Source organism: Stomoxys calcitrans, chromosome 5, assembly GCF_963082655.1.
Source record: "Stomoxys calcitrans chromosome 5, idStoCalc2.1, whole genome shotgun sequence".
In the NCBI taxonomy this organism is placed as follows: domain Eukaryota; kingdom Metazoa; phylum Arthropoda; class Insecta; order Diptera; family Muscidae; genus Stomoxys; species Stomoxys calcitrans.
Genome location: NC_081556.1, coordinates 88,240,398 through 88,258,488, shown reverse-complemented (window position 1 = coordinate 88,258,488; position 18,091 = coordinate 88,240,398). Strand labels below are relative to the sequence as shown.

Sequence of the window (18,091 nt, the reverse complement as noted above, 5' to 3'; positions counted from 1 at the left end):
AATCGAACCCACGACCTCTGCACTGGTAATCCAACTCGGCTAGCGAGGCGCCACAGAAAATATCTTCAAAAGAATTCAAGAAATATCTATCAAGCACTCCGGATCAGCTGGAAAATTTTTCTCAAAAAAGTTTTTTTCTTTATTAAATATGGTGACTTTTTACAGTGGAATAACAAAAATGAATTTAATAAAAAATTTTAACTATTTCCAACTTAATCAAAAATTAATCAAAATATTTTGTTTTAATAAAATAACAAAAATAAAAAATAAATATTTCAAAATACAATTAAATTAAATAATTCAAAAAAATTAGAAAAATATGTCTTCTTTGCCTTCAAAAACCGCCCCAAAACGGGACAAAATAATGGATGGTTATAAAACTTATACTTAACCTGAAAATGGAAACGGAAATGAAAAGAAAAGAATTATTAAAAATATTTTTTGAAAACATTCAGAACGCATAGACTACAAAAAGAACAATAATGCCTTAAATGTTTTTACAAGAAATGAAGGGAAAATGAGAAAAAACATCACACTATGCAACAAAACACACTCAGGAAAAAATAAATATTTTTAAAATTTGTTTTCAAATCACACGAAATAATCATGTGTGGCTGCCAAATTGGGCCCAGCAAGACCACAAGTTAAGCATGGGATTCGCTTACTGAACTCTAGCGACATTTATGAATATATTAGCGTTTTAAAACTCCTTTACAACAACCCTAAACTATTCTTTAAGGCAAATCGGCTGGCACTTATTAATATGAAGACAATCTCTCCGGAACTTCTTAATGGTATAGGCCGGATCTTATATACCTTTCACCAAAGAACGAGTATGCCAAGTTGTCCGTCCATACACTTACATTGTGGAAGTTGCAATGTAATCAAATAAAACATGTAAGAGAGTGCTAAGTTCGGCCGAGCCGGTTCGAATCTTATCTTATCTTAAACAACGTGGCGCTCTGGACCGCAGGGGAGTACACCCGAATATATCCCACGTTCTCATTTATAATCCTATGCGCGGTTGAATTATAAATGCAAACCTGTTTGATAATATGGTTGTTGTTGTAGTAGCAGTGTTTTATGCTGTATTCTTTCGTCTGTTTGGTACTGTTGAATATCCAGGAACTCTGCGGTTAAAGTGGGAAGCGTCCAAAGGGATCTGGGTCTGAGTCGAGTGGGTCTGGCTGGGCAGTTAAACAGGTGGCGTGTCGTGTGGTCCGAGGTAACAATCGGAGCACGGTACACGGTAGCATCAATCCTTACTTTTAAGGAGTTAAGGCGGCTGCATCTGCCGGAACGTAATTGAGCCATTACTACTCTGGCTTTCCGGGGGAGGTCCATGTCTTCAGCTGCAGTGGGAGGCGATCGTTCTCCAAGGACAACATTCACCCGGTGGTCGTTTACCCCATCTGCTACCGTGTCTGCATGAATGTTGTCTAGACCCGCTTGATATGCCGCTTGATCTTTAGATTATCTCTTGTAGCGCTGGATCTCACGCTCTAGATCATATAAATCTAGACGCTCTATATCAAGTAGATCTAAACGCTCTAGATCATGGAGATCTACCTTAAGGATTGTGGGCGGTGGATATCTATCCACTAGATGATGTTTTGAATGGTCTCTCCCATAACAGCACAGAAGGTATTGCCTAGAAAGGATGTATTTAGTTATATCTTCGCACGGGTAGGATCTTCGTCTCCTGATGGAGGTCTACGTGAGAACTGAAGAGACAGCCCGTCACAGTTCGAGAGCTACATTCTAATAGATCTGCATATAATTCCACTGCATGCCACTTAGGTAACGAGACCACATTGCCGCTGCATAACTAATCACAGACCGGCCAATTGCCTTGTAAGTGGTCAACAAGGTTTTTCGTCAGCCCTCCAAGTGTTGTCGATAAGTGACTTGAGGACCTTGTTTCTACATTTGACCTTATAGCAAATTGCTGGGGCATGTGAGGTGAATTTGTAAGAGCTGTCAAATGTGACACCAAGTATTTTGGGACACTTGATGGTCGGTATTATGGGACACTTTGTCAGCAACGTAAGTGTTGCCGGCCAAGTGTTTTGAGGACCTTGTTTCTACTTTTGACATCGCAAATTGCTGTGTCATGTGGGGAGAATCTGTAAGAGCTGTCAAATGGGACACTTGATGGTCGAAATCAGTACTCCATCGAGATTCATATTCACCTCGTTATTCACCTCACGAGTATATGTGTTGAAGATTTGGTGGTCGATATCTTCAGATCTCTTGCAGCGAAATAAGCTCCAAGTTCGTTGAGGTAGACGTTCAACCTATCCCAGATGCCAACAACGGGTGGGTGCCTGATCATACAATCGTCCGCATATGATACGATTTCGATGACGAGGGGGTGGAATGTAGGACAGTTAGAGGTTATTTCGACTTCTTTTCCTTGCATTTCACAAATGACTAGCTACCACACAAGTAATTCGCGGCCGATCGTTTCAGGCCTGCCTGGAAAGAGGTGTTGACAATGTCCTCAAATAGTTTGACATGACTGACAGTGTTGATAGATTCATTGCCGCGAGGAGCGTCCTATCTCATGGACTGGGCTGAAATGTGTGCATGATGACATGCAATGTGGTTGTTGTGCTATGCAGTCTTCGAAACCCATGCGGATGTTCGACGAATGGCAATTCTCCAACGAAGCTCGGAAGGAGTAGTCCCTTAAGAGTCTTATCTACAGGTCAGAGAAGGGAGATCGGTCTGTATGACTCCCCTTACTCGGGTCCTTTGCAGGTTTCAGTAGCGGGCTGTATATGGGAAACTTTTTGCTGGGAATTCAAAAAGCTGCAAGGCTTGCGTAGAAATCCCGAGGGCGTAAAGATACTGAATATACAACATATTGAGGTCTGTATTCTTAACCATGCAGCCTTAGCTGAAGGAGCATGGCATGCTAAAGTTGGACAGGTACGGCCAGAGTTCCATTCCGTGCGGATGCAGAGGGTAAATTAATGTAGAACTTAGACTAACTATTGAGTCTGTTTCGGGTTAATATCTTCAGTATCTGCTTTCCCATCAGAGAAGGTTGGGAACCGGATGCTGTGTTTGAAGAAGTTGAGACCTCCATTTTTACTAAGGGAGTACTGCGATGTACACCACAGGTTTTGAAACAATACTGAATATGCTGTCTATAGGAACTGTGTTCGCAGGGTTGCGGTACAAATCTCTTACAATCTTGGGATTCTGAAGGAGAATGTGTACGCCACACTTCCACTCTGAATGTTATAAATGACGACGCACAGTGGGAGAAAATCGGAAAAAAACTAGTAAAATGTATGCCGTGTGAGAACGCGTAGAGATATCTCCTTGAAATTTGAAATGTTTAGAGCTGAGGTGCTAGAGAACTTTGAAAATCTTACCACAAATGAAGATTTGGCAGCCCAAACTATTTTTCGAAATACCAAGATGACCAACTTTAAAGACCTGCCAAGAGGCGCCTGGACCACCTAAGACCTTGAAATTTTGCACACGATCTCTCTAACACCTTTCAAAGAAATACCTCTAACCGTTCTCACATGGCATACTTTTTTATAGTTTTTTTTCGATTTTCTCCCACTGTGCAACGTTAGACAGAGGACGCTCTTAGATTACCTGGCACCGAGACCGATTAGGGCTAAGATCTTCAAATGCTGCATGTGAGCATCGAAATCATTTCGGGGTCGAAATGGGTGGGCTACTCCGTGACACTCGCTGCTACTTCAGGACGTGTGTAAGTCTTTCCGGCAGAGGTTTGTGCCATTTCGTTAACCGCAGCTGAAATTCAGGGACGGTATTTCCCGTTCTAGAAAGTTAGGATTTTTGTAGGCAGTTTTACCCATTGCTTTAAGGATTTTAGATCAATATTTATAGTACTTCTAGATTAAGATTTCGAGATTAGGCTAGTTTGCAAAGAGGTTGCTTATATATATCCGCCCCATGCCACTTCGGATATAGCTTAATAAGATGGTCGGCTTGTTGTTCACTCTTAATGCTAAAAGGAAAAAATTTCGAGATTACAAAAGGAATCTGCATGCCCTAGACTCTCATTCCGGGTTGATGTTTCTTTCTGAGTGTGTTTTAAGGATAGCGATAAGGATTTCATTTATGAAACAACATAATTTTATAACATAGGTTAGGTGCTTTGGCAGTGGAATGTTAGCAGCAACTTAAATAAATGCAAACAATTGGAACAGCAATGATGTCCTTCGGTCAAAACTCTAGGACCACTACTTGTGGGTGATCATGTAGCGACAACGATGACGACGAAAGGGACTTTGAATAATTTCCCGGTAGAGCGTTAGAATAGGTAGCCATTTGGGAAAACGGGGACGAAAGCGAGGACGACAATACAACACTGAGGTGGTGGAAGACGATGATGATGATGACGTTGCGGCTGCATTAGATAAGGAAGTCGAGGTGGTAGTGGTCATAGTCGTTTCTTTGTATGAGGAAGGTCTGTATTCGGAAGCGGGTTGTTGGACATGCCACACATAGCGCTGGACACAACGATCATGCATGTTGCTGAAAGGTTGCCACAACTGCTGCAGAAAACGTTGAGATTGCAACTCTAGGCGCCGATGCAAGCGTTGACGATGTGAAGGACAGGGACAACGGCTTGTGGGTAGGTTAAGGGAATGGGGTTGAAAGGTAAAGCGCTGTTGTACCAAAACATCATGGACATTTTTACCTGTCATCACTTGCACAAATTCTGCAACGAAAACAAAAAGTTTATATAAATATCTCTTAGCCTTTGAGTAATTGTGTTAAGCATCCACTTACCATCGAAATCTACTGTACCGGAACCATCAGCATCAATTTCATCAATGATCATATCCAAATCCTGATTCGACAACTTATCATCTAATTCGTGCAAGATACTACGCAATGTGGCAATGGGCAAATAGCCTTTGCCCTCCTTGTCGTAGACACGGAAAGCCTCCTTCAATTCACCCATTAGCACAGGTCCATCCTCTTCCACCTCCACGAAGCGGGCGGCCAATTTGCAAAACTGAGAGAAGTCCAATTTGCCACTATTGCCTTTGTCGACCTCTTTGATGAGGGCCTTGACGGCCTTCTCATCCAATTTCTGGCCTAAAATTTCAAGGATCTGATGGACATCGGCATGCTCAATGAAACCTTTGTCCTCATGGTCGAATGCCTTGAAAGCGTTGCGCAAAACTACAAGAAAAAGCGAAAATATTTTTTGTTTGTTTATAATCAAAGACCACCATTTCCAATGTTATGAAAAGACATCGTCGCATCGTCTTACTTCTCAACTGTTCCTTGTCGTATTCTTGTTCACTCTACAGGCAGTGCGACAGTATCGGCAGCAGCAGCAGCAGCAATTTAGTGATGCAAAATTTTGTAATGCAAAAAAAATTAAAAAAAGAAGAGAAGAAAAACAAAACGAGATTATGACTTTGATTATTTATGATGGTAATTATTTAGCAAAAAATTTGAAATTAATTTTACACACAAAAAATTGGCACTGCATGTTGAGAAATACTGATTGATTTTCCTCTTTTTTTGCTTTCGGTTTTGGTTTTTCTCTAGCAGCACATGTGTGTCTGTACAAATCCTTAACCTACATCTGTTTCCACTTTTCGATGAAATAAATATACCCTTTAATGACACAAATAAAGAATATATCAAGCAACCGCAACTAGCGGGTGGGCAAAAATAACATAGCTGATGCAACACAAAATCTGATATTAAATATTTACCAACATATCAACATCAGATTGCCCGGATCTAACTTTGAATAACCTTCAAACCACGATTTATTTCGATAGCAAGTAAATTGTATAGGCGATGTTAGTTCTGGCTATTCTCAATTTCGGAGAGAGAGAGAGAGAGGGAAAGGGGGAGGGCGAGCCATCGTGGTGCACTGGTTAGCATGCCCTCGTATCGTATCCAAACGCCCGGGTTCGGGTCCCGCCGGCGAGAACACCTTAAAACATTTTTCAGCGGTGGTTATTCCCTCACCATGTACAACTTCTCAACAAAGTAGTATCACTTTTCAGTGACAAGCCGTTCGAACTCATCATATAACAGGAGGTCCCCTTATCATTGAGCTTAAATTGGAATCGGGCAGCACTCAAGCTAACTTCTCAGTTAGGTTCCCTCTGATTTGTTCCGTAATGGGATGTTTGGGAACACTAAACCTCATAAACCAAAGAAAGAGAAGGTGGCTACGGTCAGCATGTCCGCCTGATAGCATTCCATCCTATGGCGATAAACGCTTTAGTTCGAATCCTGGCAATAACATCAGAAAACTTTTTCAACGGTGGTTATTGCCTCACTGATGCCGACGATCTTTGTGAGGCATTCAGCCTTGTGAAATACTTAACTAAAAGCTGTCCATCTACGGCAAGCCATGGCATACGGACTCGGCCAAAGAAGGGAGATCATTTATCAATGAGCTCTCAGCTGAACGGACAACACTCAATAACATAATTTCAGAAAGAATAAGTAAAAAAGCGTTATGTTTGGCCGGGCCGAACTTTGGATACCCACCACCTCGGGCATATATATAAACCACCTTTCTTCAAAATTAGGTGAAAATTTAATACCTTATGTCCCATAGCAGTTATATCGTAATATGTTCCGATTGGGACCAAATACTAATAAGTACAATTAATTGTTCATAACAAAATAGTGATCTTTTTAGTAGATATATCTAAAAATAAACCGATCTCAACCATATACGACACGGATGTCGAAAAGCCTAATATAAGTCTCAGTGTCAAATTTCAGTGAAATCGGATTATAAATGCGCCTTTTATGGGGCCAAGACTTTAAATCGAGATATCGGTCTACATGGCAGCTATATCCAAATCTAGACTGATTTGGGACAAGTTGCAGAAAAATTTCGAAGAGCCTAACACAACTCACTGTCTCAAATTTCGGCGACATCGGACAATAAATGCGCCTTTTATGGACCCAAAACCTTAAATCAAGATATCGGTCTATATCGCAGCTATATCTAAATCTGGACCGATTTGGCCAAAGTTGCAGAACAATTTCGAAGAGCCTAACACAAAGCACTGTGCCAAATTTCGGCGAAATCGGAAAATAAATGCGCCTTTTATGGACACAAAACCTAAAACCGAGATACCGGTCTATATGGCAGCTTCCAAATCTGGACCGACCTGTGCGATATTGCAGAAGTATGTCAAGGGGCTTAACTTAACTCACTGTCCCAAATTTCGGCAACATCGGACAATAAATGCGCCTTTTATGGGCCTAATACCCAAAATCGGAGGATTGGTCTATATGGCAGCTATATATCCAAATCTGAATCGATCAGGGCCCAAATTGAAAAAGGATGTCGAAGGGCCCAACACAACTCACTGTCCCAAATTTCATCAAAATCAGATAATAAATATGGCTTTTATAGGCCTAAGATCCTAAATCGGAGAATCGGTCTATATGGCAGCTATAACCAAATCTGAACCGATCTAGGCCAAATTAACGAAGGAAGTGGAAGGGACCAACACAACTCACTGTCCCAAATTTCAGCAAAATCGAATAATAAATGTGGCTTTTATGGGCCTAAGACCCTAAATCGGCGGATCGGTCTATATGGGGGCTATATCAAAACATAATCCGATATAGCCAATCTTCGAACTTAACCTGCTTATGGACAAAAAAGAATCTGTGCAAAGTTTCAGCTCAATATCTCTATTTTTTATGATTGTAGGGTGATTTCAACAGACAGACGGACAGACGGTCGGACATGTCTAGATCGTCTTAGATTTTTAGGCTGATCAAGAGCATATATATACTTTATAGGGTCGGAAATGGATATTTCAATATGTTGCAAACGGAATGACAAAATGAATATGGGGGTATATACCTTCGGTGGTGGGTATAACAACTATAATGGAAAAACTAGTGTGTGTGAAACTAAACAAGTGAAACATATCAACCCTTTGGGGCCATATACAGATAAAAACAAGTAAGAGCGTGCTAAGTTCGAACGGGCCGAATTTTATATACCCTCCACCAAAAATCGCATTTGTCGAGCTCTTTGCGCGCTATCTCTTTTTAGGCAAACAAAGAATATTGTATATGAACTGTTATGCTACTGAAGCTATCTCAAGTTATAGTTCGATTCGGACCATAACTAAATTGAATGCTGAACATTGTAGAAATTATGGTGTAATATATCAGTCCATTCGGATAAGAATTGCGCCTTGTAGGGGCTCAAGAAGCAAAATCGGGAGATCGGTTTATATGGGAGCTGTATCAAGCTATTAATCGATTCAGACCATATTAGACACGTATGTTAAAGGTCATGAGAGAAGCCGTTGTATAAAGAGGCTCAAGAAGTCAAGATCCCAGATCGGTTTATATGGCAGCTATATCAGGTTATGTACCGATTTGCGCCATACTTGGCACATTTATTTGAAATCATAACAAAACACCTCATGCAAAATTTCAGCCAAATCGGACGAGAATTCCGCCCTCTATTGGCTCAAGAAATCAATATCCAAGATCGGTTTATATGACAGCTATACCAGATTATGAACCGATTTGAATCGTACATAGCACAGTTGTTGGAAGTGATACCAAAATACTACGTGCAAAATTTCAGTCAAGTCGGACGAGAATTGCTTCCTGTAGAGGCTCAAAAAGTCAAGACCCTAGATCGGTTTATATGGCAGCTATATCAGGTTATTGACCGATTTGAACCATACTCAGCACAGTTGTTGGAAACATAATTATAAACCTTATGCAAAATTTCAGCCAAATCGGATAATAATTGCGTCCTCCAGTGGCTCAAGAAGTCAAGACCCCAGATCGGTTTATATGTCAGCTATATCAAAACGTGGACCGATATAGTCCATTGACAATACCAACCGACCTACACTAACAATAAGTATTTGTTCAAAATTTCAAGCGGCTAGCTTTACTCCTTCGAAAGTTAGCGTGCTTTCGACAGACAGATGGACGGGCGGACAGAAGGACGGACGGACAGAAGGACGGACGGACGGACGGACAGAAGGACGGGCGGACAGAAGGACGGACGGACGGACGGACAGAAGGACGGACGGACGGACGGACAGAAGGACGGACGGACAGAAGGACGGACGGACAGAAGGACGGACGGACAGAAGAACGAACGTACAGAAGGACGGACGGACAGAAGGACAGACGGACAGAAGAACGGACGGACGGACATGGCTAGTTCGATTTAAAATGTCATGAGGATAAAGAATATATATACTTTATGGGGTCTTAGACGAATATTTCGAGGAGTTACAAACAGAATGACGAAATTAGTATACCCCCAATCCTATGGTGGAGGTTTTTGGCCGCATCTATTATCCGATTTTGCCGAAATTTGGGACGGTCAGTTGTGTTGAGCTCTTCGATGTTCTTCTTCAATTTGGCCCAGTTCGGTCCAGATTTGGATATAGCTGCCATATCGACCAATATCTCGATTTAAAGTCTTGGTCCCATAAACATTTATAATCCGATTGATTATGACGAAAGGGGAATTACATATATTCCCAAGGTGGTGGGTATCCAAAGTTCGGCCTGGCCGAATTTGATGCCTTTTTACTTGTATTTTAATTGAAACTCCTCCAATCCCAAAAATGATGATATCAATCAACGTTTTTGGAAAAGTAGTATGTAAAATTTTCAATTGAAAAAAATGCATTTTCAATCAAGGAATTGAATTTTTTAAAATTTTAAATTCATTTTTTCATTAATCCAATTAAAAATATGATTAAATTTTTGATATTTTCAATTAAGTTTTCAAATGATCCAATTAAAATATTATTGAAATTTTTGAAAATTTCAATTTATTTCTATGTTTGGAACATGAACTTGCGTTCTTACGGTAGAGGTCCGTGGGCACCGTATAACAAAAACTCCAAATTCACCAAAAAATTTCGCGTGTCGGGTAGGTGTGCCCTATAGACTTGTTGTTGTTGTCGTAGAATTATGTTGTGCACTGAGGCGGTGGATCTTAGCCTATGAATGATATACTTTCATGGAGACCACCGAGGTTAACATGTCCGCCTATGACGGTGAACGCCTGCACTCAAAGCAATTTGTTATTCAAAATGGCAAAAATTTTTGCCAAAACAGTTTTTGTATGCTGAAAATGGGAAAGCAGGCATGGTTGTTGTTATTTGAACTTACAAATTTGGTTGTTTCAAACCAACAAGTAAAAACTTCGGCTGGGCCAAACCTTCCGCTAAATATGTACATTTATTTACTCACTTCATATTTGAAGCATTTTGCAACAATCAAATCAAGAACTACGGCTACTATGGTCTCAAGAAGTAGCGCAGAGGTAAAAATTTCCGCTTATGACGCTTGGGTGGAACATCAAAAAATTTAATTTTTCCTAGCGCTGGCGACATTTGTGAGGTACTTTGCCTTGTAAAAACTTCTCCCCAAAGAGGTGTCGCTCTGTGGTACGCCGTTCGGACTTGGCTATAAAAAGGAGGTCCATTGTCATTGAGCTTTAAATTGTATCGGACAGCACTCATTGATTTGTGAGCAGCTTGCCCCAGTTCCTTAATGGAATGTTCATGGGCAATATTGCATGGTCTCAAGAAGTCATATCGGGATATTGGTATTTAAGGGGGCCTTTATCAGTATATAGAACAATTCGGATCATACGTGGCGCAGGTACTGGCAGAAGTTTTTGCGCCAAATATCAGCCAAAACAGGTTCAAATTTAAGCTTCTAGGAGTTCAAGAAGTCATATCCAGTGATCGGTTTATATGGGGGTATATCAGTATATAGACTAATTGCGATCATACTTGACACAGATATCGGGCGTCAGAACAGAAGTCTTTATGCCAAGTTCACGATGGGGGTCGAACGCGTAAGGCTAGCCGCTTGAAATTTTGCACAGATACTTAATAATGATGTAGGTCGGTGGGGATTGCATATGGGCTTTATAGGTTCAGATTTAGATATAGCTCCCATATAAAGAATCGGGAGATTGATTCTACTTCATAAGCCCTTGGAAAACGCAATTTTTGTTCGATTTGGGTTAATTTTTTCACGTAATATTCTGTAACAACTTCCGGCAACTGTGCCCTGTACGGTTCAAATCGGTCTATAACCTGATACAGCTCCCATATAAACCGATCTACTGATTTGATTTCTTGGGACCTTATAGCCAGCAATTTTTATCCAATTTGGCTGAAATTGAGCATGAAGTGTTTTGTTATGGCTTTCAACAACAGTGCCCAGTAAGGTCCACATCGGTCTATAATCTGATATAGCTCCCATATAAACCAATCTCCCGCTTCGATTTCTTGATCCCTTACAAACAGCAATTTTTGTCCGATTTGGCTGAAATTTTGCATGAGGTGTTTTGTTATGACATCCAACAACTGTGCCAAGTACGGTCTTCGATACATTTAATTTGAATTCCCTATACACATCGTGGTCGTGTTTATCTTTTTGAGGGATTTTGTCATATTACTCCCAAATGCCATTAATTTGTATCCCTTTGTATCCCCGATACATATGTCCGTTTGGGAGGTAAAGTGGATATCAAGTTTATGCTCTACTCCCAAATACCTTTCATTTCATTGTTTTTATTAACGGTTTTTAGAGTGCTATGAGCTTAAGGTCGCGCGCAAATATCTTTCATTTAAGCTCCGTGTTGCCATGGCCGGTAAATATGTTCTAAAGGGTAATTTTTACTACACAAGTAAAAACAGGTCACGCACATTTCGTGTTTTATATCACTGTCAAACATCTTCAGTTTGATCGTCTTACAAACGAACATCGCTTGATTATTATTGAATTTTATTATAAAACTGCGTGCTCTGTGAAGTAAGTTCATCGCGCGCTTCTTACATTTAACGGCGAAGCTCATTTTTGGCTCAATGGGTACGTAAATAAGCAGAATTGTCGATTTTGAAGTGAATTTCAGCCAGAAGCATTGCAAGAGCTACCAATGAATCCAGAAAAGGTCAAAGTTAGGTGCGCTTTATGTGCTGGTGGCTTCATTGGACCGTACTTCTTCAAAGATGATGCGAATCGTAACGTAACTGTGTATAGTGAGCGCTATCGTGAGATGACGTCCAACTTTTTTTTTGCGCAAAATGCAAGAGCTTGACTTGCTTGTTTCAATTAGACGTTGCCACATGCCACATAGCACGCGTAACAATGGACTTATTGAGAGGCGAGTTCGGTGAATATTTTATTTCACGTTCGGGACCGGTCAATTGCCCACCTATATCGTGCGATTTAATACCTTAAGACTATTTTCGTGAGGATATGTTAAAGCTCATGTCTATACAGACAAGCCCGTTTCAATTGACGCATAGGAAGACAACTTTGAAGCATTTTATCGTGAGATACCGGCCGAAATGTTGGAAAGTGTATGCCAAAATTGGACAAAGCGTATGGACCATTTGAGGCGCAGTCATTTTCACCATTTGCATGAAATAATCTTCAAACATAAAATTATATGGACCGTACTATCGATCAAAAAGAAATGTCATGCATTCTTCTGAATTTTGTGTTTTTTTTTTTTGGAAAAGCTTTCCTATAGCTCTTAAAAAATCACCATTTATATATTTCTTCGTTCGAACGCTATCGTGATTGCGACAAACGGATGAACGGAAATGGCTAGATCGACTCTGAATGTCAGGATGATCAAAAATATATATACTTTAAATATTTCCAGGTGTTAGACTAGATTAGTATACCCCCATCCAATTGTGTTGGGTATAAAAAAAAAAAAACAAAATTTACATTTTGAGAAAAACAAGCAAACATGGGCTGAGTTCGGCCGGGCCGAATCATATATACCCTCCACCATAAATCGCATTTATCAAGTTCTTTGCTCGGTATCTCTTTATAGGCAAACAAAGAATAATGGATAGAAATTGTCATTCTATTGGAGCTATATAAGGTTATGGACTGATTTGTACCATATTTGATTTGGATGCTGAAGTCAAAATTCAGTGCAAAAATTTAGCCCAATCGAATGAGAATTGCGCCCTCTGTAGGCTCATGAAGCATAAACGGGAAATCGGTTTTTATGGTAGCCATATCCGGTTATAAAACGATTTAAACCATAATTTTTGTAAGTCGAAACAAAAGACGTCTTGCAAAATTTCTGCGAAATCGAATAAAAATGAGCACTCTAGGGGCTGAAGAAGCCAATATCCGAGATCGGTTTACATGGCAGCTATATCAAAACATTTACCGATATGTACCCTCCCCCTTACTCTAATTTTCAGAAACGCCAAATCTCGGAGATGGGTGATGCGATTTAAGCAAAAATTTTGTGTGCTCTCGTATAGTACCCTAAAAATAATGGATGGATGGGGTACCTAAGGGGGCTGCCCCACCCTAAAACCTACCAAACATATATTTAGACCAATCACGACAATATGGGACTCAAATGAAAGATATTTAGGATAAGGAAACGTATCTGATATCCAATTGTCGGACCAAGTGCTAGGGGAACCACCCCAAGCCCCATAACACCCCTTAATCGGACATATTTACCGACCATGGCAATATGGGACTCAAATGAAAGGTATTAGCGAGTAAAATGCGAATCTGATATCCAAATGTGGGGCCACGTTTCTGGGGGTCTACCCCCCACAGGACTTATTTACTGACCATGGGAATATGGTGGTTAAATAAAAGGTATTTGAATGCAGAGTACGAATTTGATATCCAAATATGGGACCAAGTGTTTGGGGGGCCGCCTCTCACCAAAAACATCCCCCAAAGGGGACAAATTTACGACCATAGCAATATGGGGCTCAAATTAAAGGTCTTTGGGAGTAAAGCACGAATTTTATATCAATATCCGGGAAAAGTGTCTTTGGGACCACCTCACCCCCACAACACCAACCAAATATGAAGTATTTGCTGACCATTTTAATATGATGCTCAAATAAGAGGGTGTTTTTAAAATGGAACATCCGATATATATTGTCAAGGCCAACTCACTGAGTGGCCACCCATCCCCCAAAACACCCCCAAGCCGGTCATGTTTGCCGACTATGGAAATATGGGGCTCAAATTAAAGGTATGTGGGAGTAGACCACGTATCAACATTTGGGCCCAACTGTCTAGCGGACGTCCCACCACCATAACAACTCCCAAATAGGACGTATTTGCTCACCAAGACAATTTGGGTCGTAAAGAGAGTGGAACTAAATATTCATAGTTTTTAAGGACCAATACCCCAAACCGGATATATTTGCTGACTTTTGCAATAAGGAGTTTAAATGAGATTATAAAACGAATTTGATATCCAATTTTGAGGCCAATGGCAATATGGGGTTCAAATAAATGATTTATAGATATATGAGAATAGAGCACGTTGCAGATATATTTTCCGGTCTTAGTGTTTGGGGGACCACCCCAATCCCCAAAACACCCCTAAATCGGGAATATTTACCCACCATGTTAATGTGGAGCTTAGATGAAACGTATTGGGGAGTAGAGCAAGAATTGATACCCACTTTCGGGACCAATTTTCTGGGGGACTACCCCTTTCCCAAAATTACCATCACAATATGGCGCTCAAATAAAGGTATTTAGGAGTAGAATACGAATTTGATATGCAAAAGTAGGACCATGTAGTAGAAAAATATTTTCAAAAATTTGCACGATCTTTGAAAACATTATTTGGCTGTGGCTCTTTAAGTTTTTTTTTTCTTAAACTGCCCAATTTTTTGAAAATATTTGTCGCCTGCGGCTCTTTTTGATTTTTGCAATAAATGTGAAAAATATTTTTCAAAAAATGGCGGGATTTTAGAAAATTTAGAATTTTTGAAAAAATCCAAAAATGTCCCCTTTTTTAATCGAACTTATATAGAAAAAAAAACATAATCCTAAGTTTATCCGCTAAAATTAACGAATACAATTTATTTAATTTATGATATTGTTTTCAACCACAAGGCCGAATTCATTGAAAACGAAACATCACGGAAAAATTATGCGAAATTTTTCAAATCAGGTGTTGCAAATCGAAAAAGGCACTCAACTAAATTAGGAACTCAAACTCACCATTTTGTTTTTTTGTTGTTTTGTGGTAGATCCAAAGGAGAGAGGGAAAGATTCCTTAAATCAGCCTGCATAAAATAAAATATATTTTTAATTTTTTTTTATATGAATTTTTTGTTTTTTGTTATTTTTTTTCCACTATTAACTTTAAATTCAACTTCAGTTTGATTTTTTGTTCAGAGTTGTTTTACACTGCCAACTTTTATTTTCTTTGCACTTTAGTGATTTTGGATTGGATACCCACCAAACGGAAAAGGAGAACAGGTATTGAAAATAAGGCGAAAACGCGACAATTCTTTGGCGAAGAGAAGATCAATGAATGCGACGATGATCGACCGACCGCAAATATGTGTGTTGTTCACGTTAGCGCACCACGATAATCACTCAACTCTGGTGATTTGCATCAATTAAAAAATTACCTTTCGATCAGATCGAATTAGTTTTGAAAATTCGCTTTCCCGGCGCTGCTGCTGCGGGGTGGCTAAATAATGTCGATGGCGATGATGATGATGATGATGATGCTACTGTGTCGCCGAACGCCAATGTTGTTGTGGCTGAAAGTGGTAGTGCTGCTACTGCCGCTGGTGGTGAATACGTTTTTTTTTTTGTTTAGCTGTGCCGAGTGGATGCAACATCTGAGGAGAATCAAAATCGCTTACCATGTAGCAACAACGCAGCGCGTTTTCAATTCAATCCCATTCAATTTAATTCAGTTCAGTTCATTTCATTTCTTTTCAATTCACTGTGTACTGTGGTCTTTATGCCATCGCTGCCGTTGTCACCACCTCCACCCATCCCTATACCCAATTGGGTTGTTGTACATTTTTACTATAGGACCATAAAAATTTGCATTTATTTTGGCTTTTTGTTCTGTCTCTGTTATTGAGAAACACACACGTTTATAATTAGCAGTACCAAATAAAAACAAAAAAAGTGCTAATTTTAAGGCCAACTCAGCATAAAAACCCAATACATGGGTTGAGAGTGACAAAAACAAATATCAAAAGATTTGGAATACATTTATCAAAAGACAAATGGGAGCGACACGGTCAAAGTTTTATCAATGCGATCCCATTTAAATGAAAATTTGATCTACTGTGTGCTAAAGGCTACAACCCTGAGAAATGAGAGCCTCAAGTGGAACTCCTACTGACTGCCAGTGTGAAAAGTTCCATAGTCTTCTATTCCAACTTGTAGCCTATCAGCAAGTTTACCGATCAGACAGCGACCTGTCGTGACGAACACAATGACTCGGACGTTCAACAGCAAAGCTGTAAATCTCGTCAATTCTAGAATGGGCCACACAATTTTGGAGTGATCACAACCAGCACTTTTGGGTCACACTTCGTTGCCCTTAGGGCTTGATCCTAAAGACTTAACTTACATGTCGCTAAAGGCGTACACACAAGCTCCAGTTACCATAGAATGTGTGAAGTATTTTTATACCCACCACCGAAGGATCGGGGTATATTAATTTTGTCATTCCGTTTGCAACGCATCGAAATATCCATTTCCAACCCTATAAAGTATATATATTCTTGATCAGCGTAAAAATCTAAGGCGATCTAGACATGTCCGTCCGTCTGTCTGTTGAAATCACGCTACAGTCTTTAAAAATAGAGATATTGAGCTGAAATTTTGCACAGATTCTTTTTTGTCCATAAGCAGGTTAAGTTCGAAGATGGGCTATATCGGACTATATCTTGATATAGCCCCCATATAGACCGATCCGCCGATTTAGGGTCTTAGACCCATAAAAGCCACATTTATTATCCGATTTTGTTGAAATTTAAGACAGTGAGTTGTGTTAGGATCTTCAACATCCTTCGTCAATTTGGCTCAGATCGGTCAAGATTTGGATATAGCTGCCATATAGACCGATCCTCCGATTTAGGGTCTAAGGCCCATAAAAGCCATATTTATTATCCGATTTCGCTGAAATTCGGGACAGTGAATTGTGTAAGGCCCATCGATATCCTTCGTTAAATTGGCCTAGATCGGTTCAGATTTGGATATAGCTGCCATATAGACCGATCCTTCGGTTTAGGGTCTTAGGCCCACAAAAGCCACATTTATTATCCGATTTTGATGAAATTCGGGACAGTGAATTGTGTAAAGCCCATCGACATCCTTCGTTAATTTGGCTCAGATCGGTCCAGATTTGGATATAGCTGCCATATTGATCGATCCTCCGATTTATGGTGTAAGGCCCATAAAAGCCACATTCATTATCCGATTTTGCTGAAATTTGGGACAGTGAGTTGTGTTAGGCCCTTTGACATATTTCTTCAATTTGGGCCCAGATCGGTTCAGATTTGGATATAGCTGCCATATAGACCGATTTCTTGATTTATGGTTTTGGGCCCATAAAATGCTCATTTATTGTCCGATGTCGCCGAAATTTGGAACAGTGAGTTAAGTTAAGCCCCTTGACATACTTCTATAATATCGCACAGATCGGTCCAGATTTTGATATAGCTGCCATATAGACCGATATCTAGGTTTTAGGTTTTGGGGCCATAAAAGACGCATTTATTGTCCGATGTCGCTGAAATTTGAGACAGTGAGTTTGGTTATGCTATTCGACGTCCTTCTTCAATTTTGCCCAGATCGGTCCAGATTTTAATATAGCTGCCATATAGACCGATCTCTGGATTTAAGGTTTAGGGCCCATAAAAAAGGCATTTATTGTCCGATTTCGCCGAAATTCGGGACAGTGCTTTGTGTTAGGCTCTTTAACATGTTTATGCAACTTGGCCCAAATCGGTCCAGATTTGGATATAGCTGCCATGTAGACCGATATCTCGATTTAAAGTCTTGGCCCCATAAAAGGCGCATTTATAATCCGATTTCACTGAAATTTGACACAGTGACTTATGTTCGGCTTTTCGTCATCCGTGTCGTATATAGTTCAGATCGGTATGAGGTATATGAGTATAAGGTATGAAATTTTCACCGAATTTTGATGAAAAGTGGTTTACATATATACCCGAGGTGGTGGGTATCCAAAGTTCGGCCCGGCCGAACTTAACGCCTTTTTACTTGTTTAGTATCACAAGCTCTT

General features: G+C 40.0%; 1 protein-coding gene across 1 annotated transcript; it reads right to left on the bottom strand.

The window, feature by feature from the left end:
- Positions 1-235: 235 nt before the first annotated feature.
- LOC106088757 (troponin C) lies at positions 236-15,445 on the bottom strand. The gene is made up of 6 exons (XM_013254427.2): positions 15,272-15,445; positions 15,031-15,095; positions 5,276-5,309; positions 4,786-5,184; positions 4,694-4,714; positions 236-392 (listed from the first exon to the last, which is right to left on the bottom strand). The coding sequence occupies exons 2-6, from the start codon at positions 15,031-15,033 to the stop codon at positions 388-390; spliced, it is 462 nt and encodes a 153-aa protein (XP_013109881.1). The 5' UTR covers positions 15,034-15,095; positions 15,272-15,445; the 3' UTR covers positions 236-387.
- Positions 15,446-18,091: the final 2,646 nt, after the last annotated feature.

Excerpts from the sequence above, each read along its gene's own strand:
- LOC106088757 (XM_013254427.2), bottom strand. Across the intron at positions 5,185-5,275 it reads CGACAAGGAACAGTTGAGAA|TTTTGCGCAACGCTTTCAAG; the intron begins GTAAGACGATGC and ends TTTTTCTTGTAG. Across the intron at positions 4,715-4,785 it reads CGGTACAGTAGATTTCGATG|AATTTGTGCAAGTGATGACA; the intron begins GTAAGTGGATGC and ends TTTTCGTTGCAG.